This window comes from Apteryx rowi, unplaced genomic scaffold (genome assembly GCF_003343035.1).
Source record: "Apteryx rowi isolate R43461 unplaced genomic scaffold, aptRow1 scaffold_1, whole genome shotgun sequence".
NCBI lineage: Eukaryota > Metazoa > Chordata > Aves > Apterygiformes > Apterygidae > Apteryx > Apteryx rowi.
The window spans coordinates 9,062,344-9,085,363 of record NW_020447196.1 but is presented as its reverse complement, the minus strand read 5'-3'; the positions used below and the strand labels follow the sequence as shown (position 1 = coordinate 9,085,363).

The following is a 23,020-nucleotide window of genomic DNA, read 5'->3' as shown; positions in this document are numbered from 1 at the left end:
GCAGTAGGTTAAGAAAAAGAAGGGCAGAGGCAGGACACACATCAGCTCACACTRATGCTGGTTGTAAAACCCACATAAAATTAAAGACAATTTTTTGGCTTCATTAACTGTTCTGGAGCAATACACCCGCTTTCTTCCCTTCCCTTACTCATACACACTTTCCTAGAAAGGAGGCACAAAACCAGTAAAAACATTAGGAATATAGGAGAAAGAAGCTCCAGATCTTAACACGATCCAACTCTAGTTTTGGCAGTAAACTTCAGAGAATGATATATAGTGGAAGCTACTGAACTACAAAATACTAACGAATATCCAGTGGAAAAATTAAACACCCTCCCTAAGACAGTCTCATCAACCACACACCTACTTCCCTCCATGTGGGAATCTAGTCAATGCACCAAGCTGGCCCAGGGACATCCTGCAGCTTGCGTCTTGCCTCTAGAAAAAAGAACATCATCACACTCATATCCATAACACACACAATCTGCAGTAAACTCCCTCACATTTTCATCAAGAGAGAAAAAGATATCAACATTTACTAAATTCTGGAAGAAAGAACCAACACGAACTAGGAACACTACCATTATCACAGCTGGATACCCCCCAAAAGCCTAGAAATGCAAACAAATAAATATATATAAATATATATACACATGCACATACACATACGCGTGCATACACACATTTTTAATAACTTTCTCGCAAGAAAGCTTTTAGGACTGTTAATTCAGTTATGTAGTTATCATGCCTGGGGAATGCCAACATGATGATGAATGACATGTCAAATGCAAAAAAMCAAACAGATGAATCACTTTTGCAGGAAAACAGCCTTCTATTGTGCTCACCTATCCAGGAATATTAAATATATTAAAAACCCAAGTATATTTTTTGTTTATATAGATAGATACACACACATACATATATGTAAAAGAAGTGAGAATACTAAAAAAACATTATGTAGTATTCTGCATTTGATATACTGTATTTTCTTTGGACCTTGCAAATATACTTTTTTAATGACTTTGCTCTAAAAGAAGGGACTTTCTAGCTCAGATTACTTGGACACTCTTACTGTTTACTCTTCCATCTTTTCTGTAAAGTCAGAAGAGATTTCCCTGAGAACTTCAAATAAATAAGATATCCAGCTGCACAAACACTATACATTCTGCTAGATTACTTTGGCTTCATAAGGAATATTTGACTTTCTCTGAATGTAAGTGATTAAAGAGAACCCATCACATGAGACTGATTGGTGAACTGTTTAAAGTGGTATGGCACCTCTTCAAAGATGACAGAGAAACGAAAAGACCACATTATGGCAAAGCATCTCAGATATCCAACGAGATCTAGGGAAATATTAATGTCACTAAGCACTGCATCTCCCAATTAAGAAATAGTATTTAAATAATCATTCTGTAAAATAGGGTCTACACTGTCTTCGGTATTTTATGTATTGTAAACACAGCCAATGAAAGCTTGGGGTTTCCTGAACATCTGTTCATTCATAAATAGCAGCTCCAAAAAATGTAAGGAAAGATAAATCATGTTCTGCAATCTACAAGATTTATATTGCTCTGTGATTTATGCTCCCTAAGTGATACAGGCTAACAATGTTTGATTATGCAATTTCATCATTTTTACCATTTACTGTTTTCAATTTGGGCATAGGATTATTCCTTTCAGAAGATACAGAGACAAAAAAATGAACTTTGTCCAAAAATGAATTTGAGACGTGTGGATCAGCACTTTACTTTCTAAAGGGCTAGAAGACCTAGTAAAAGTAATGTAGAAGCCTTAGAATCACAGAGGAGTGTGTGTACGTGTGTGCGCGCGCACGTCACAGCAGACAGACAATACAAAGAAAAAAAACAGCCATCATGCCTAAGGAGTCAAGTAGCGTGGACAAGAAGGTCCTAGTTCAAAGTTTAGTGACACACGAGGACTTGAAATATTCTTCCTCATTTAAGGAATAAACAGAAGATTTACATTAAAAAAATCATAGACAAAAATGATCCAGTTGTTGGATGCTAAACTTAATACGAACCTTGATTTAAAAGAAGAAAACTGAGAAAGTGAAAGCACACTAATGAAGCACAACTACTTATTACAGCCCTTAGTTCATAACCCCCTCTCCCCCATCATTAAGATGCTCTCCTGTCTTCTACAATATGATAGATGGCAACAGCTTTAACTGAAACTCAAACCTGCCATTGTACATCTTAACCCCTATAGGCTTTGTTTTTCACATTTTTTGTCACTTACAGTCTAGTAATTTCAGTAGGTGAAAATGCCTAAACTGAATCATCTTGTATACTTCACGTTTGGCTGCATTGAATTTTTTTGCTAGCTATACAGCATAGTAGCCATAAGTCTGTCCAAAAAGTTAAAAGTCATATTGATTTAAAACAGTTTTTAAAGTCCACCTTTTATAAAAAGTGATTTATAAAAAGCAACTCACTGCTAGCTAAAAGTCAAGTTTTATTGCGGTGAATATTTGAGATGATAATCTTTTCAGAATGCAAGCAACAGATCATTGGATCATTATAAATGAACTGCAATGCATCGACTCTGCTTTTGATTATAGATATCTCATTCATAAAAATGTTATCTTTATTACTCTCTTCTTATTAAAGAAAATGAATAATCCTGTGGTTTATGCCCTAGCCTGTAACTAAGGAGGTCTGGATCCAAGTCTGTTATTTACAACAAACTGTCTAAGCGACCTTCCTCGGGCACCCAAACGAGGACCGCAGGGTAACAAGTGGTGCCGAGCGGCCCGATGCGCAGGACCAGGAATCCCTGCGAGCGGCGGGACGCGCCGGAGGCAGAGGGAGGGCACCAGGCACCGTCGCGGTTAGTCTGCGGCGAACACAAAGTCATTTGAGCTAGCAGCTTCCACTGTTAGCTAGGCTACCAAATGATCAAAGATTAAATCCTTTTTAAGCAGAAGTGCAGAATTATTTCTATTAAAAAAATCCTTCTGTTTATTGGACTAAAAAATCATTAATATAACACGTACTAGCACAATCTGAAGGCTGTTAAAGGGTGGGCCAACAAATAGCAGTTGAARAGTGAGGATTACTTGTCTAGTTCGACAAAACATTAAAAAGACCTGGGCCTGGGTATATCATAAAATTTTTAAGGAATAGCTGCTTTTTTCCTAAGGTAACAGCCACATGTTTGCATTAGCATCAAATTAATGCACGAAAAAAAAGCAGAGGCAATCTGTTTCAATCTTTAAAAAGGTCTTCAAGACATTTAAGTTCACTTGCCAATTTATATAGGATATTGTTAGATTTTAACCTAGATTATTCCCAGCAAAAGTTACTGTTGCTAGCTAAAGATACTAAAAGAAATGAACATGTACATTTAGGGATTTATACAACTCATACGTAACACATTCAGAAATGTTTCTCACTGTTTCCCTTACAGTCTTTCCCAAACATTTTTAGCAAAGCTAAATGCTTTCCTGTTTTCTGAGTGATTCTTGTCAGAAAATACTAGATCAGTATAAGCTACAAAAGAAAAAACATTGTGTTTGACATTCCACAAAACCCAAAATGTTGCAAAATAGTCCCAAACCAGAGTTTTAACATGCTATCCTGTGGCAAAGTAGCATACATCCACTTCTGAGAGACCAGAATGTAATTCTAATCAGGCAGGAGGAGAAGGGCAGGCCAAGAGGTTGTACATATAAATCCAGAATATTATCTAGTGCTATTATTAGCTATTTGCTTCCCTGGCAAACAGTATAAAAACACGAAAATACTGTTTCAGAGAGCACTGTGAAAATGCGAAGTCCCATAAGGAGAACCTTTCCTTTTACAGACTTTTTAATCTTCATTCTACTCCCATACCTCTCTGTAATATTTGAAAAAAAGAATAAACATACAGAAATATGCAAAATAAATCAGGAAACCCTCTGAATTTAAAGTATTTTGAAAGTATTGAATTGCACTACCTATGTAGATAAAAACTCTTTATTACAGTCTCTTCCAAGTTACAGTTCTAAATTTTAGTTGTCATTGCCCATGGAAAATTGATACCTTGCTGGTTTTCAGTTACTGCAGTAGATAGGCAATTTTTGTAGCAAATAAAGTAAATGACGATATTTCAGTATGAGAAACCTCTCAAGAACTCTACTGCAAGGACAAGGCAAATTCCTCTTAGCTAGTACACTAATGACATAAAAAAAAACAGAAACAAAAGTGAGTGCAGAAAAAGCGAAAGACTAAATATCCTGTGTTCAGCTGCTTTTGCCAGACTGCAACATCTTGCCTGGTACCCAAACACCTCAACACTCAAATACGACTGAAACTTCCTTTCTTAAGGTTTCTCAACTACATTCTGAGCAGCCCAATGCTGCATAACAGAGCAGAGACACCACGGCAGCTCAGCTGCAGTTCAGATCTGCACATGAAGCTGAGTAAAAAAGAAGGAATAAGGAAAAAATGGAGACTAAATCTTTGGCAAACTGCAAAAGAACACAGTAAAAAAAAAAACTACAGAGAAGGAAAGTTGAGCAAAGGCAGGAGAAAGTCTGGGACTTTCAAACAAGAAAGAAATTACAGATTAATCATACCAGAGTGCAGAAATAAAAAGGATTTACTTTTAAAATCTTTTGTTAAGCACTCATTATTTCATTTTCAATGCTACTTAAACCCATAAATCCTCCCCCCCCCTTATTATTAAATAAGAAGGTTTGTTTCTAGATGATGTAAAAATCTGAACAAGAAAGGAAAATAACTGAATGTAAAACTGATTTTCTACAAGTTTCAAAAAGAAATAATTCTCTTCTATGGTACTAATCAACTATGAGGCCCATCCTTGCCAGCGCTCAAACAGGAGACAGTAAGGTAGCAGAAAGGGCTGGATGCGAGGCTGCGCAAAAGATTACCATTTCTGGGAAACACAAACCTGTATGCAGATGTTCCACAAGGTATATATACCTTTCTAATCCAATAAAGCTTTTTCAGGCTGAAAAATAGGGAAATATGTTTAACTTCCAATTCTAACGTCATTACTTGTAGTATAAAACATTATGGACCAAATGTGTCCCTACCTTGCAGCCTACACCCTTGGTGGGACATCCTGAAATTCTGCAAGGATCTAGGGAGGGAGGAAGAAATTTCTTAATTCCCCTCCACAACTGTGGGACGTAACGGAGCTGCTCCGCAAAGAGCTCTGGGGGCGTGTGGGACACCGCAAATCCCCGGGCCGGGGCTCCCTCGCCAGGGAGCTGCTCTGCACACTGATGCCCTCAGCTCTTCTGCTGGGTGCGCGGAGAGGTTTCCATGAAGACTCTCCCTTCCTGTGGTGAGGGTTATGAAGGACTGATTGAATTTGCCCTCATATTTCATGCCATACTTATTTAAACAGGGACTTAAAATACATATCAGTTAAATGCAAGTTTGAGAATAGGCTAGCTTATAGTACATTTTATTACTAGGTAGGATACAGAAATTCTAAATGCATAGAAGAATTTTGCCACCGTCCTTCCAAAATTATTAACAACTACTTTTGAGCCATTTCTTTACCATCTGCATGTGTCTCCTTTCCTCTTATCTGACTCAGTCAATTTGATAGGATGTCTGTTCTGCAAGGAGGTGTACGTTGTCAGCATTCGAGGAAATAACTGTCCTTCTGCCTTACTAGAGATAGAACCCATGAACCTGTATGTGATGGAAGACAGCTATTGCTCAGCATGGCTCTAACACTTACACTCTAGACATTAATCCATAAAACAAGAGAACTGCATATGCAATCTATATCCTCTCCAAAGGAAATAATACACCCTACAACAAATGCTAATATTCAGCAGCTATTTAGTTTCCTTTCGCTCTCTCTTTCTCTTTCACTCCCTGCCTAAACCTCAATTTGAGAAAAGAAACTGCCATTTTGATCAAATCTAACCTGGGAGGCCCTTTTCAAGAAGAACTGCCTGAAGCTTTTCAAGAAACCCCAGGGCATTTTCAGCAATGTTGTAAGGAGGAAACACAGGCGAAATTTTAGTCTGAAATATGCACATACCCATACTGCCCATGACTCTTCTTGAAGTTGCTCGTGCCCAGCTGAGGGCAGAGTTGGGCCCAAACTGTGAAGTCAGTTATGGAAGCCAACATCAACTCAACACAGCCCACGCAGATCTCTGGAGAGCAAAATCCGTTTGTTTAAAGAGGGAATGCTATCTCCAACTCTAAGGGTTATTCCAGATTCTCTACAGGCAAACAGAGCTGGTGAGACTTTAAGGCCTCTTTCAGGCTTCTATCAAGGGCAGGCAGAGGTGATCGTTAGGTAGAAGCAAGTCGCTCCTAAAGGTACAGATCCACTCCTTGCCAGACCTGTATTTCTGAGCGAGTGTCAGGCATGAGCGCAAACCATCACATGAAATTTAAATTCACTCCTGTGGTTAGAGCAGAATCACAAGAGTTCATTGTTTTACCTAAAATTAAGACATTCAGAAGATTTGTGGGGCCCTTAAAAATGTTCCTTGTAATTCTCAATAGTAAATGTTTTAAGTACAACTTCTGATGCTAAAAAGCTACTATCTTATGGGAGGGGATCGAAAAGCAGTTCAAATATCAGCCTCTTAAACATTGAAAAACAAAAGGCAGAATGGTCTTACTATGGCTAACTGGGGTTTAAGAGTGTGACAGGTTGAGCTTTTCTCGTTGTAATTTATACCTCAGCTACAGAACCAATGTTTTATTCCCAACCATTAAAAGGGGGTAACACATCTGCTAAAACTCCAGCACAATGGTTGGCTTTGCACTGCAACAGGAAACGTAACCCAATAGTCTCAGAACTTCTACAAACCCTGGCCATTTCTTAATGCAAAGGATTTGAAAATTTAGTTCACTGAAACATCTGTTAAGTTCTCGCTACTCTAACACATGATATTCTTTCTGCTCTGTTACCTGCCAACAAAAATATTTGGTTCTATGTAAGACTATCGCGAGTGTGTGATAATAGCACTGCTTCTAATTTTATATGCCATTGTACCCTGACAAAATCATCCTGGGGTGACACTAGATAATATATTCAGTTTAAGCTAGGAACTTTAAATAAATTCATTTAATTTTAATTTTGCACATAACTAGTAACAAATCAGATGGGTTCTGAATGACTAGCATTAATTTAAAACAAAACAAGCCACATAGTTGTACTGGTCTTGAGTTAACTCACAAGCCTTGGGGATGTCTTAAAAACATCCCCTCCCATCCAAGATCTCGAATCAAGCCAGCTGGGCGTATACCTGGCCTACATGGCTACCTGCAGAGGCCCTCTCCCAGGCTGTTATTTACGGTGGGCACTTGCTCCAATTTACCTTTAATTATATTGTAAGCTCCTCCAATTTACTGGGTAACTGTGTAGTGGTAAGTAAAACAGAGGCCCTTTGAACGTGATTAGGCTACAGTTACTACTATAATAAAATGCTAATTTATTTGCAACTATTCCATCTATCAAAAATTACTTGTTCTCCAGTTCTGTTCAACAAATTCTTGTAGCTTTGAGATATTGAAGGGGGTGCGGAATACTCATTCAGTCTCCAGCGCTCTACTTACTATAAGTATTTGCTGCCTACCTATAACCATCAGTAACATAAATATTGCATTATGTTTCAAAAGCTGACCAGACAATTCCCTGTGATTCCAAAGGAAGGTTTGCTATAATCAGCACAAATATACCATAATTTTTATGATGTAGGCAATCATAAAACAGGTTTGGAAGATGAAGTTGCATTTTTTCCTTTCAATAAGGTATGAACCTTTTACAGAAACAACTATAATTATATACCTAAAAGCCTAACACTTCAAAGGGAGAGCAGGTTTTTCTTTTTTTTCCCCTTGAAATCCAGATTATAAAAGTGGTGATCCGCAACACTATTCCTTACGCAGAAGCTTAAAATAGCCTGACTTCATGAAGAGTGTCCTAATTACTGAAATCGAGTCACTGTAGTCACAGCAAATAACAGCAAATAAGAAAATAAGGAGTGTGATACCAGCATACTGCTTCTCCGAGCTTCAGGGAATCAGCTAAAGCTAAACGGCTACAGGCAGTGTTTCCTGAGCTCAACCCTGTCATGCCGAGTACTCCAAGTGCCGTGTGCCAGAGGCTGCAGGACCTCTCCCAAAAATGGAGATTCACAGTATGCAGTAACATGCATTTCTGAAGAAAATGCTGCATTGTCATCTACCAGACCAGAGCTATTTAACGTGCATGAACTGAATAACGACATTAAGAAACGGTTTTCAAACACAGTGTATGTTTGCTCATTGTTTGGAATAAAGCAAAATAATGTTTTGATTTATAGTAAATGACCTTTAGACATGATTTCTAGAAAATGAACTTTAGATAGACAATTTAGTAACTGCCACAGAGAATGACGCCAGCTAAGTCAAAGCTGTGAAAACTAACGCTCTCAGAAGTAGCAGCAGCCAAGGCAGACGTCCGAAGAACTATATTGTCCTGAATAAACTAGTAGGGAAACAATAGTATGCTCCGACTTTCTCCTGCATTTAGCCTCAAAGTTCCCAAAAGAGCTGTAACTGTGAACATTATTCTGCGTTATCCCACCACTCCCAGAACACCAAGTAAGTCCAGCTTTGTGAAATACAAATTAAAGGTCTGAATATTTTTTATTAGCAGCTTTTACTACAAAAAGGCCCCAGTTAGGTATGTGCAGTCGCAGCCCATTTGCGTGTGTGTCCGTATATCCATACGCATACACAAGTGCAGCTGCGTGCGCGTAGGTGCAAAGCCGCAGGAGCCGGCGCAGGCAGGAGCGGCAGGCTGCCTCCAGCGGGGTCAGGCTCTCCGCGCGGCACAAGCGGCAGCGGGTAGAGCTACCACCTCGGAGCCCAACGCTAGCACAGGCATATCTGCCTGGCACCTCGCCTGAACTAATAATACCTTACTTCTCTCCACATAACCTTGGCATGGGTAGCTCGCTCCCAGTTAGAGCGCCAGCTCCGCTGCCGAGAGCTGAAACGTTGCTGCCTCACATTGCACTGTGCAACACGGGCATCCTTGCAGGACACATGGACATACAGTTCACAACCTCAGGACAGCAGCTTTCAACTCCGAGCCGTGCACTCAGTAACCTGACCCAAAAATTCCTCTAAGCTCTGGGGAGAGCTGCCATAGAGAAGTGACATGAAGCCTACAGAAAGATGCTCCACAAAGTCCATTGCAGGTTAGTGATAGCACAATCCCTAAAAAGGGGGAACCAGCAGTTCATTTGCTCCCTACTAATCTTACAACAGAAAAACTCTGACACTGGCCCTATTGAGAAATTCAGCTTAGCTTGTCTGCGTACCCAGCAAGAGCCACTATTCTTTCTCAGGTTTATTGGCAGTGGAAGCATTGATAAGCTGCAGGGGAACACGACAATTCATACCAGAATATGAGCCGCAAGACCCATGCTTACCCTCACCCCCCCGCCCCGGTAACTTTCAAATAGCCTCAGTGAAATAAATGCGAACACAAAAGGACCTCCTGAAGCAATCAGTCTTGGACTAGGGTGCACGGTTATTCAGTACGGATATATTTTGTGTTCCTTTTTACACACCACAATTAAATAAACAGATGCTATCGAAAGAATCCATCAGTTGATTTAAAGAATTCAAAATGAACTCTGCTGGTTTAATTTTTTCTTGAAGTCTGACTTTACCTGAGTAACAAACACAAGAGGTTCCTTTGTGAAACCAGAGTGAATAAAACTAAGTTAATTCGCAGAAGTGCCACAGACTGGATCCCTTCCACTGTAGGTCGATACCGTACACTTAAAGAATTTGTTGTATAAACTCTCCCTAACACAGCACAGACATTATTTTAACGTATTATTTAACGATTTCAACGTACAAGCAATCCCTTTTTTTGCACCAATCTGATTTGCTAACTACTGGAGGTTATGCTGCAGATTAAACTACTTACAAATGGATCCTCCCTCTCTGAACAATTCCTTCCCTGCTCTTTTTTCAAATGAAGACAATTAATTTTGTCTGTACCACTGACTCAGGGAGACGATAAGGTACGTTAACAGCACTCACATCAGTCATTGAATCCTCTGCAAGAGGGGCCTGGTCTGGGCCTGAACAAATTGCCACAGCTAGATGAGCCTTACAGGAGTATTAGTCTCTCATTTCCCTGGTTCCTAGCTGCAAACATTCAAGGGAGTCTCCCCCCGCCCCGTCCTTTGGGAATACCAATCTCTGTCAATGAATAAGGAATAAGAAACAGTCAATAAGGTGAAAAGAAAACCAGTTCTCCATGAAGTAGTAGTCATCCTATGCCCAGCAAATGACTTCGGACTCCTTATAAATAACCTGGGTGAGAGGTTCAAGAGATAAGTGTAACCCCCTCCAAGCACTGGAGTTGCTGCAAATTCCTATATACGAAGCCTCCTAATACCACCTATGCAAGAATCGCGTAGCCTTTCCTTGCATCCCGGTGCCAATCCAAAGTCCAGGGGAGACAAAGGAAAAACTCTCATTGCCTTGCTTCATAAGAAAAAGACCCATTTAGAAAATTGAGACACATGATACAGGTAACACTAAAAATCCATTCAAGCCATGACATCTACACACTAACTTATGATTCTAGCAATACTATTGTCAGATTGTAATCATCAACCTATTTCAGTAGTCATTTGCTTGAAAACGAATATAGAAAGAGAAGGATTGCTCTCTAAAACTGTGTGCTATTGACACTTGGAGGTAGGCAGCTGTTGACGCATCTCTAAAACCCATTACAGACTCACTCTCCAGAGGCTCCGATGGGCAAATCTGGCTTCACAGACCACATTTATCTTCACCCACTTTCTTCCAACATAGCCCAAGAATTTGCCTTCTTCAAGCACTGGATATTTTAAAACCAAGACAGTTGGGAATTGTCTTAGAAGAAACAAGTGTGTTTTAAAGGTGAATTTAAAACTCAAGTGTTTAAAAGTTTTAAAAGTGAAGCATTTTAAAAGTGAACATTAACTTACTTCAAGTGCTGGAATTTAAAACTGCCAATATATAAATCTGCCAAATACAGATGCACAAAGTATAAAAAGAATCAAAAAAATCATTGCTTTTTTTCCAAATAACAGTGAGGATGCTTTTTCCATCCACTGAAGGCACTCCCCTCAGCCATTACTAATGCCTGTAGTATCTTTTCTAACTAGGGCATCTGTTTACACTAAAAAAAACTCAGTTAGGCATACTCCACTTAAAAACCAAATTTTTTGATGGTTTACATATACTGAGCACTCTAAACTATCCCACACCTAAATATAAAACTACCTTAACCACAGCGAGCTAAAATCATACATTCCAAGGAAGTCACATACTCCATCTAACATGGCACTTTTACTGAAGATCGACAAAGTTGATCTAAAATTGTTTAAGCGTCCTTTTCTAGAGTGCTCACTATCTTGACACTACATTTGCCATTAAAGTCAGGTTGCGGTTATAAAAGGCAAAAGGTTAAAGCAAATACATACATCTGGATTTTTATAACTTCACTCCCCTGACTTGAAAACTAAAGATGTGTAAAACACTGTAAATCATTCACTTACCATGGATTTGGTGAAAGGTCGAGCCAAGGTAAACAACAGGGTATACACCCACCAGTTCCGATGAATCGAGGAGTACATCATGTTTCCAGGATGGACGGCGTTAGACGTCACCCCGTGGGGAGAAAGGCGTCGGTTCAGCTCGTTGGAGAACAGTATATTGCAAAGCTTGGAACGGTTGTAGGCCAGCATAGCCCAATACTCCTTCTTAGGTGGAGAAAGCAGGCTGAAGTCAAGTTTTCCAGAGGAGTCTTTAATTTCTGTAAATCTAAAAAACAGTAAACATGCCTCAGATACCCCCCCCAGTTAATTTTGCTGTCATTTAGAAAACATAAGATGTAGAAAATAGAGTAGAGCTTGGCCAGAATCAACAAAAAACAACAGCTTATTTTGGAGTTGCAAGTATCTATTGGAAATTGTTTGAGGCCAAAGGAATAGTCCCATAAACCATGGCAGAAGAATTATTGAAATACCAGAAATAAATGATACCTAAAACAAGTCAGAAAAGGTTTTAATGATATAAAGACATTGTACATTGTTTATGAATCATTCTTTTAAATCCAGAAAAAAGATTTTGCCATAGACCCACAAAAGCACAATTACCTTACAGTAAATAATGTGAGGTAAAATAACTCTGCATTATAAGCACAGAAAATCAGCATTCTTTCTTTTATTTCCCCTTCTTCCCTTCCCCTGATTATTTCATCCAGTGCTCATGTACTGCACACTTTCATTTAAGTGTTCAAGTAACTATGGATGAGTCTCACTGCCTCTTAGACTCTTTTTTAGATTAAAAATTGATGAATATAAAGGGGTTATAACCTTGGTAACTTGCCATCAATAGTCTTATATGTTTAAAAGATAAATGTAAACAAAGCCAAAATGAGTTCTGGCAGAGTATAATGTTTTTAAGTATACCCATGGCATGGTTGAACACAAATCAAAGTAACTAGTTGATGTTTTTTAATTGGGTCTGACAGAGTCATTAAACACCAGCTGTTTGTTTCTCCCCCCCCCACCTTTTTTAATAACAAAGTAGTGAATGTTCTGAAGACATTTAGATGAAGAAAAGGAATTTTCTAGATAACATTTTTTTCCAAATCTTACAAATTTGATTTATCAAGTTCCTCATATATCTTAATATTAGGAAATAATACTACATTTAGTTACAGACCTGTGTTCCACTCAGAAGTGCTTCTAAAAATAAAAAGGATTTAGCAAGCTCTTTTTAATACTCAGAGTTTTCAGAATCAGCTGGAAAGCACAGGGATAAACATAATTATAGTACACACTAGAAAAATGTTTTAAAATATCTTTACTAATTTTGCATCTCACGCCCAGAAATGAAGAGATCAGCTGGAATTTCTACATTCACTCTGTGAGCAGAATTATAATACACCCAGAGAAAAGCAACTACGGTATTTGAACTCAAGAGGAATCCAGGATGTTCTGTATCTTGCAGAATTAGCACTTCAATTTCAACAACAAATTCCTCTTTCATAATTTTCACAGTTAGATAAAATACATTTCTGAAATTAACAGGCCTATTCTGGGAGGAATTTCATATATTCATATCCCCAGTAACCTTTCAGAACACCCAACAATACTCTATAAATAAACTACTTTGTGTGTACTGTACAATGGAAACACAGTGGTGTATTTTGAGCCCAGTCCTGCAAGTGTGCTTCTGTGAGTCAATCTTACTTAGGTCGGCAATCTCATTGAATTCACTGGGATAAGGGCTGCACAATCAAATTAACTGCACAGAAATAAAGACAGGAGGAAAGTCAACCTACTTATTATTCTGATTTTAATATGATGTGCTTAAACTACCTAAAAGCTTAATTTAAAAAGAATTCATTTGCACTGAATCCAGAGAAGTAACTAAAAGAGAATGAAGAACCAGAGAGGCAAATAAATACTTTGCCTTGCAGCAGTCTAGTATAATATTTTCTGCAAAAACAGGACTTTATTTTTCCCCTAACAGGGGGTCTTGACTCCAACGAAAAGATCCAGCCAAGGTTTATGGAAGTAATTAGATACCAACACTTCTGTTTTACAACACAGTTTAAGGCTCAGAGCTCTCAAGTAGGTCAGAAAGTACTACCACACAATAATACCTAATGTCTAAACTAACTCCTTACATCAGTTTCTTGCCATTAAACAGATGGGAGGAAAAAAAAAAAAACATTTACAATGATCATTTAAAATGTTAAGATATGGCATTTGTACATGAACTGGACCCCCTGAAAAAAAGAAAATCAACTAGTGGCATTCATTACTCTATTCAAACAGAGATTGCTACTTATTTTTTTGATGGGCTTCTATAAACCTCGGCTGAGCACTTTAAAAAATGTTTTTAGCAATGAGCACTTTAAAAAATGTTTTTAAAAACAAGATAAAGATGTGCAGAGATATGAGCTCTAGTTATACATAGCACTTAATACAGTGAAAAACAAAGATGTCATTTAAAATACTATCTGAGATAAAAGCTTACAAAGGGGAACAAGCAGCTGACAATTCAACATAATCTCCCATTAAATAACAGCTCATTTATACGTATCCCATTGTGCCCTCCACATCTGGCAAGTGATTGGAGTTGGCAGATTTATTTCTAGAGCTATCTTGCCTGCCCCGCAGTAGTCTCCCTCACCCCTAACAGGACTCTGCTACTTGCTTTCACAAACCTGGTGTGATTTGCAAAGATAAGGGTGTCCAGATTTTGTTACCACCTAATTACTACACATTTCATGTCTTTTAACACCAGGGAGGATTATTACTGCCATTTTCTATTGCTTCCTTTCATTTCAGCCATCATAAATTTAAAATGGTAAAAGTAAATCTATCTGCAGTGTGTCATTTATACCATAAGCCCCTGTGTTTGGAAGTGATAAAGGTTTCAGCCTGACCCTTGGCTGGTCTCTCTCTACCAGGTCCCTAGGGTTACATTTTACGGAAACATGATTAAAAAAAATAAGCTTCATTCTGGGTCACTAAAACATTTCAGAAATATTGGGGAGGGAGAGGGGGAAGGAGCACTCACACATTTTTCCTTTTGGTTTGCTAAAGCTCTTACACACAAGCAAAAGTGAAATAGAAATCAACAGTAATGTTTAAAAGTGGACATTATGGGTCTAATCCTGCAGTCCCTGAACTAAATCGGAAACCAATAAGTGGTTCGTACCTACTAAAATTCAGAATTGGGGTCATTCATTTTGCATAAACAGCTTTCTTATTTAAATCAAGTCTTCTTTTCAGTTATTAATACAGTTCTAAACAAACACCATGAGCGTGTCTGAAATAAGGCAAAACCTCATACTGTCTTTTTTGGCAACTCTACTTCTCATTGCAATGGAAAAGATGGGCATCTACCACTTTAATTGAAATTTTAACCAAAAGAGGTATGGCCAGATTTCTAATATGTTATTAACTACAGTATTTCCCATTTTACAATTATACAGCTAATGTCTGCATTGAATTCCCTAATTTCTCATTATAAAACAATTGGATTTCATCTAACAGTTTTTAATTGCATTGTTTCTCCTGCTAAAATAACTGCACATGCTTCTTGGTAAGATGTTGAAGTTGTTGAATGACAAATCAATATAGGTCATGCCATTGAGATTTAATCAATTATTATTCCATCTTCTAGCAAAATCAATGAGTGGTCTGAAATGAAGTGAAAATCTGCATTCATACAAAGAATGATCAAAAAATACCTACATAATATTATAAAACTAGAGCACACTTTATACAGCAATAGAGCCAGATCCGGTAATATCCACAAACATTAGTGAACCTTCTATTTTCAAACAGATTATTCAAACAAAAATGCTTTAGACCAGGGCCTTTCATTTTTAAAAAGTTCTGTATTTCCAGTGAAGTTCTGCCATAACAGTTTTCAGCCCCAAAGATTGCAAATTTCAGATAAATCAAAAATGTACTGTAACATTAACCAACCTGTGTGATTCTGAGGATACCACAACTACTCTTGCAGGAGATGAATGGCGTAGAACGTCTTCAAGGAGCTGAACAAGATAAAAATGCCCCAAGTGATTCACCTGGAAGGTAGACTCCAGGTCATCTTCTGTCAAGCACCAGGGAGCACCAAAAATGGCAGCATTGCAGATCAGTATGTGAAGAGGCCTGAATAATCAAAGTATTAAAGAATAAAATTAAAACAAGGAAAAGAAAGCTCAATGGAATATATTAATTACATTTTTGTGTGAATTGGGTCAACATGTCATCTCAAGATGCCCACCAGGGCAAGGCCACACAGCTTTTCCACTTCTCCAAAAATAGCAACTAGAATTGTAACACTTGGCATCTCTAGAACCAAGCACTGGAGGACTATCGCAATCTCCCTAAGTTCGGACCATTCAGAACAACAGCGATCACTGAATGGAGAGCTGATATGCATGGCCAGACCAGATTCTTAAATATATATAAGGCCCAGGAATACCCCAGGTCCTATCCATTCATCCAGATGTTACTAAACCATTGCAGCAGTTGAAGTAGAAAGGCAAAGTTTTGGTCTATGAGAGTAAAGCAAAGTAACTTTGCTACAGATATTGTAGAAAATCACTAGTCCTCTCAGTGAACAACAGGAAAAGGAAATAAGCAGCCAGAATGCAATAATGCTTTTGCCCACACATTTTATACCTTTGAGGCCTGCAAAGTACTCTTAAAATACAAGTAGTTTAAAAAGACTGGGTTGGAAAATAAAAACATCCTCCTTGGAAAACCCCACAAGGTGTAATTTTTGTGGACTGCAAACAGTACATATGAGTTCTATGAAACAGAGTCCTGCACTGAAGTCACCTAATGCAGTTTCTACAGAAATGCCATGATTAAGGCATCTCAAAATGAAGTGTTCCTAATCTGCCTTGTAAAAGGTATGATCCTGCCATTCTAACTATGCTGGAAGAGAACCTGCTATATACGTCTCCAAAATTCAAATCCAGAAAACTTGAACTTCTTTGACAACTCCGCTGTAATGTCAGGATGCTGAACACCTTGCAGCCTTCTCAATCTCCAGCCACAATCAAGGACAAACACCTTGGCTGGTTTTTCTCATCTTTTATTGAATACTTATGAAACACAGCAAAGGCTCTGGTTCTCAGACCTCAGGTGGATCACACAAAGTAATGACTGTCAAACAAATACTTTTCACCCCTGCAGTAACCATGCACCAATATCTGGAATGTCCTAATACCACAATAATAAAACCTGTCACGTTTGTTTTGCTTCTGCCGGCCTACTATGTCTTTACCCCAATTGGCCAAATCTCATGACAAAAACAAAACCAGCCATGTCTCCTTACCCAGTTCTAGAGACTCCCAACAAACCCCAATGTGAAGGAAAAAGAACTGCTTGCCTTCTTTTCAAGTACTTCTTCACAGCCCAACCACACAAAAGAAAACAAGAGACACAAAGTCAGGATCATTTTCCTACATGGTTGAAAGGCACATTTATCTCAAATCTGAGCATCTGCAAAAGCAATTCTGGAAAAGAATGTGAAAAATGAAGCCTCAGGCTGTCAAACAACTCTAAGTGAGTTAGATTCCTTCAGGTATGTTTGAAAAACCCAGATTTTGATAGCCTAGTTTTCAAAAACATTTCTGTTTTATGCATTTTAGTTAAATACTGAGTGTTGCATGATCACTGATCTAAACAGTAGGCTACATTTCCTTATTAAAATAAATTTCAACTTCAAGCCCATGCAGAAGTTACCAATAGAGTGTTGTTTAATAAGAAGTTAACAATCTAGTATCTGTATCTGTGCCAATCTGAAAAAAATTAATAAAAAGCCTCAGAAGCAGTATGAAACATCTGTGTACTTTGGGTAGCTCGTTTTCTGAAGGGCTGAATTTCTGATTTTCTTTTAGGTCAGTGAAATTTAGACTCATAATATCTACTCATACATTCTACACCTGGGAAAAGACACTGAAGATAAGGGGAGTGCCCTTTTAAAGGCAAGGGTTGCTGTTTCTATTCAAACTGACTTGCACAAAGTCATTGCTTTTTTCATCTTTGCAACCCCACTCAGCGTAGCACACTTGAATGAAGGGAATAAAATTCAGGCAGATTGAACTAAGAGACTCGAGATTGCATTTTTAAAGAGGTATCAGACCATTTGTGACATATTTTATCAAAAATACGTTTGCCAGTATTCTGCCAAATATTGTTTTGCCAGTATTCATCTCTAACCTCAGTTCATGTTGCCTATTCAAGATGCACCTGCCAGGAGGAAAACAAAGCCTCATGAAGACTGAGAGTACATGCATGCAAATTTTGCATGATTCAGCATCTCTTCTGAAAGTTTCTGAAAAGCTCTGGCAAGAATTAATTTACAGATTTGTAAATTTGCTGGGAAAAGGCACAAGCTTCTTCTACGTAGATGCAGTTGCTGATATAAGAGCCTCCCGTTTGAGAACTGAGGCACATTAGCACTTCCGTAACACAAAAAATACTACCACAATTCCCTCTAAAAGCAAATATGGCACTTTTAAAGAGATTACTATTCCATTTGGTAATTGTGATATAGCATATAACTAATATAAAGCAGAATGTGTTAATCTGATTGCTGCCTTATAACTGCCTCTTTTGTGAAATACGCAGATCCATAAAGGGCGATACGCACATGGATCCCACCTAAGTGAAAGACAGGAAAGTGGGTCACAAAGGAGACACRTAGAAATCTCCCCATCTCCCTCAACTACAAAACTATTTTAATTTTTTTATTTTTGTGGTTGTTACTGTACAATGACATTATCACATGATGCCGCACTGTGAATTCCAAATACAATATGGATAATAAGTATAATGTTATTACTTTCAGTTGTCCTTCGGTTTGATGGGTAAGCCAAACCGCATGGAACAACACACTCAAAAGTAACAGGCCACAGTGAGACAGAAAGGACCCACATATGAACCAACAGTGTATTCCACCTACCCAGATTGTAATAGCCCTCATTAATACTAAGTCCACAAAAACTACTAGAGGCAAAATATGCACTCAATACCTAAATCTGCCAGCTCGATTAATTAAAAAGACGATTCAAGAATTATAAAACTATAAAATGCGGTCGATTTTAAATTGTAAGTCCATTTAATTCAGTTTTATAAAAGAAAGAAAAGTACGCTTCAGTCTCTTTCATGAGATTTGTGTTTCTCAAACAACATCTTTGTTCTAATTTTTTTTTTTAACATAAAAGTAATTAGAACTCAAGAGACAGTAAAGTTACAAATATTTACAATGTTCTATAAAAATGATCTGTGAAGAAATATAAAATCAGAAACATTTTAAACTGATATCCTAGTGAGAAGGTAACGTCGGATTCCCTTTTAGAATGACTTTATTTCTAATTGGCGTTTGTGCTTTTAAATGGTCTAAAACTGTCTCCAGGCAAACGCGGCAGAGCAGAGACCTCAAGGGCAGCAGAGCGCGTTGCCGAGGGGCTGCTGGGCCGGGGCGCCGCACCGAAAGCGGCAGCTCGCACACCGGCCCCGCACCCAGGCCCGTTAACCCCCGCGGTCCCCCAGGCAGGCCGCTAGCGAGGCCCCCTTACTGGAAACGGGCAGGTGGGCTTTTGTGACCTGGACATCTTCCTGCCAGGAAACGAATGAGATTACCTATGTAACAGCCGTCATCGAGCTACGAATTTTAGCCACAGATGACAGATTCTAATCTCAGTGGTGCCGAGCTCCGGATCAGTGAACATATCATTATGCAGGAGCAAGATTTTTAAGATACATGACAATTCACACCACACATCTGGCACTACAGCTTTGCTTTATGACAGGAGTATTTGAAGTGATAACAGAACAACGACCTTGATTTCACAAGTTCATTAAAAACACTGCTGTGATCTGCATTAGGCTTCCTCCTGAGCCCAAGAAAAAACCTCCCCTCATTTTAAAAGTTTGTAATTCTACTTCCAAAGCACAACTAGAACCAACAAAAAAATGTCAGCAACATTTTCTGTAGTGTTTACTCCTGGCATTGACATTAGCAAGCTGCTCCCTTTAACCATGACTCCTATCTGGTATTTCTGGAAACACTGTACGGTTAAAACCTTGCAGTGTTTTGAAAATTTACCCCTATGCCTCCTTAAAATGTCTTCAGTCAGTGACTTACATCACACCAAGTGAGCTAATGTGTTCTACCATTACAATTTAAGTATGTACTGGGACTTGAACAYAAGCTGCTCCATCATAGCATACAGTCACTGTTTCTTATCATTCACAGCATGACTGAGACTCAAGAACACAGTGCTTTAACTGCAAGCTATACAGCAATTGTAGAAAAATCTCACTATCTCGGTAAGTGCAGCTTGGATTTAGTGAAAGTTAAAAAGCAAGTGGAATTAACAGGGACATCCTTAACAGTAGATGTTTTCAGCTGAGATATTCACTGTCTTGTGCACTTCACAAGCGTGTGATGCATCACTAACTCCTGCATTGGGCAAGTCATTCAGATCTCACGTGCTGTGCTAAATTTGCCATTAGAAGCAACAAAGCAATCCAACTGCTCTGCACTATTTGAAAATACAATAAGTGAATACATTAGAGAGATACAGAAATTAAGTTGTTGATATAAATCAGTTAGTTATGAAATTTAATAATCAATTTGTTAGCACCTGATGTAAAACTATGATCTGTCAGCATCCTCCCAAGCCGGCTGTGTGCAGCAGTAGATATTTCCAAGGGAATTAATTACTGATGATTTGCAAAGGTAAGAATAATATTTTTCAACAAATGTAGCCTGTGCACTAGGAGGTTAAACAAACACCACCAAAATGTCAACAGAGTTCTTGGCTTTGCTGTTCTCCCATTTCAAATGTAATGAAATAGTTAACCAGAAATTATGCAAAGGGAATACTTTCAAATCTTCCCATGAAGCAGAATGTCACACCATCTGGGGCACTTCTCAAGTGATTTGAAAAGTTCACACTGTTTGGAATTACACAGAAATTCAACAGAAAAGGCCTTGCAATATCCCCAAAGTCCCATAAGCAACTGTAGACCTATGTCACGGCCAGTAAAGAAGGCAGAGAGATGTGACTTCTCCTCCATAAAGAAGCAAAGTCACAGCCCACCAAACTTTTCTATCCCATAACTCCAAAAATCCAGGTTGCTTTCTCTCCATGTTAGAAAATGGTGCTTCTTTCTGTGAGGAAATGTCTGGATTCACAAAGAAGATAACCAGCATCCAGGCTAGTCTTATGGATTTCCAGAAAAAATGAGTTAAACAAGCATCTCCAGAAATACCATTCAATCACACAAGTAGCAATGACGGGAACCTGAGCAACGACAAAGTCGCCGAGTGTCACGCAGCAGCAGGAAATCTCAGCGCCGTGCGTAAGGAATCCAACACCTCCTCCAAAACATGTGCTAGTTTGACAGAAACTCAAACACAGAAAAGCCCTGCTCAACTCCGTGATTTTGGAAATGAACGCTTAGTGCCTAACTTCTCTTTTTCTAAGAACATTGATTGAAAGGCTGGTACAAATATTCTCTGTTGCCACCTGTCAGCTGACAGACTCACGGATACTTGTCAGACAGGCTTCATTTTCAGGCAAGCTACTAACACTGAGCATGGAGCCCTGACGGATGACCTCTTGCTCTAAGCAAGGAAAATTCTTTCAAATTCATCCTACTGGGTTTCTTTGCAGAATTTGACAGTGGTGATCAGCAAAGTTTTCTGCCCCACTTCCAAGTGATTAATGAAAATGGACTGAACTTGTCCTGCTTCTTTCCTCATACCAAATACACAGGAATTGTTACGAGCACCTGCCTCTGTGCCTTCATAAAATACCATCTGCATACTGCCATACAGGTCACCCATCTCTCAGTCATTATTCATTACCTCCATAAAATCTTGGGTATAGAATTTCATAAAAGTTTGAAGAAGGAGCAAAGGTCTCAATAGGTTTAGAAGTAAACAGAAGACATCCATTAGTCCTGGTTTTCCCTTTATTAGCTTTTCTTACACATAAAGGAAAAAATGGCTTCTTATATCTCTAGAAATTAATAAGCAATCTTCCTTTGAAGAAACACTGGCCTTTTAGCTCTACAGGGATAGAAGAGTTTGAAAGAAGCCTACTTTTCCTTTTAATGGGGTGCTGAAGCAATTTCCGCCATTGTGAAAATTTTGAAGTTCAGCTTCTGAAGAGAAATTCAGATCCCATATTAGCTAAAGAAACAGTTCTTAAAACATTTGTAATATTGCCCTCCAGCTGACCTTGATAATACCTACACCACCCAGAGAAATCTTCCTCAGAAAATGACCCAAAATGGGATTTTCCCTTCTTCCACTCCTGTGAGAGTTTCACAGAAACTACATATGAAATAAGAGAAGCAGGGATGAGGTTTAGTTTGTTGACATGACCTGTCTCCCACACTTGGCTATTTCATATACTGAAAATATGGTATGTGATATTAGAAATCCCAGGAACAGGGAACTTTTTAATCTATGTTTGGCCACCTGAGATCTTTACATCAGTAAATCACCTTCTTTAGATAGCAAACTAATTTTAAAAAATGAAGGTCAAGATTATAATTTTTGCTTGCTTTTTAGCTGATTACTCTAAGGCAGATGCCTTCCCTACTGTCCCAATGACTAGCTCCATTTGGTATATATGCCATTCCTCTTCTACTATTTTTCTGCAGGTCTGAAGAAGAAAATCTCTGAGAAAGGATCACTGAACTCAACCCACAACTTTAGAGTCTTCTCTTCCTGTTCAGATATACCCCATCTTTTATCAATTTACAGAGTGAGAGCAAGAGAGAGCATTACATTTAACAAGCATGTGGTGGGTTCTTTTTTCCCCGTAAGGTTCATACTAGGGACACTTTCTCCTTTTTAGGGTCCATTATCCACAGCTTTGAATTTCCTTTTGCATAGCTATAATCTAACTCTAAATTACATTTGACTCTGACAACAAACATTATACTCAGTGTATTGAAATTTATGACAAGTGTCAGTGCCGATCTTCGCTTTCCCCAGTCTGCCTCCTGAGGACAGCATTTCAAACCAAAATCCAATCCAGGAAACCACATTTTCCTTTGTCAAAGTGATGCATCTTTGCTATTTCTATATCCCTGAGCAAACAAAATGCCTCGATACACATGGATTTTGAAAGTCCAAGGGTGAGGTTGAGGTAGAATTGGGATAGGATAGGGCTCTTCAATTGAATTTTTATATCCATTCCACCTTTGATCATTTCCATTCTGGTTCCTGAAAAAGAAACACAAGTTTTTCTTTTTCTTCTTCCTTTTCTCTAGGCCTAGCACATTAAGAGGAGCACTTTTTCTGTTCTTTTCCACACCTTGCTCTTTTGGGGGAACTTTTTAAATCTCCTTGGTGCTTAGAAGACAGCAGCAATGAAAATGTTCAGAATCTGCTAAATTTCATTCAGCAGGATGAAGGACATTTGCTACCTCAAAGTGGACACG

General features: G+C 38.5%; 1 protein-coding gene across 5 annotated transcripts in view; it reads right to left on the bottom strand.

The window, feature by feature from the left end:
• Nucleotides 1-23,020, bottom strand: part of WWOX (WW domain containing oxidoreductase) — a 525,798-nt gene that overhangs the window by 377,117 nt on the left and 125,661 nt on the right. For 2 of the 5 annotated variants that reach the window (XM_026060585.1, XM_026060597.1), the window contains exons 7-9: nt 22,779-22,802; nt 15,521-15,706; nt 11,564-11,828 (exon numbers count right to left, since the gene is read on the bottom strand). In XM_026060585.1, the coding sequence (XP_025916370.1) occupies nt 11,564-11,828; nt 15,521-15,706; nt 22,779-22,802 (475 nt within the window). Of the gene's footprint in view, nt 1-363; nt 439-11,563; nt 11,829-15,520; nt 15,707-22,778; nt 22,803-23,020 lie in introns of all 5 variants that reach the window. The other 3 variants (XM_026060565.1, XM_026060574.1, XM_026060605.1) reach the window with 3 other exon arrangements.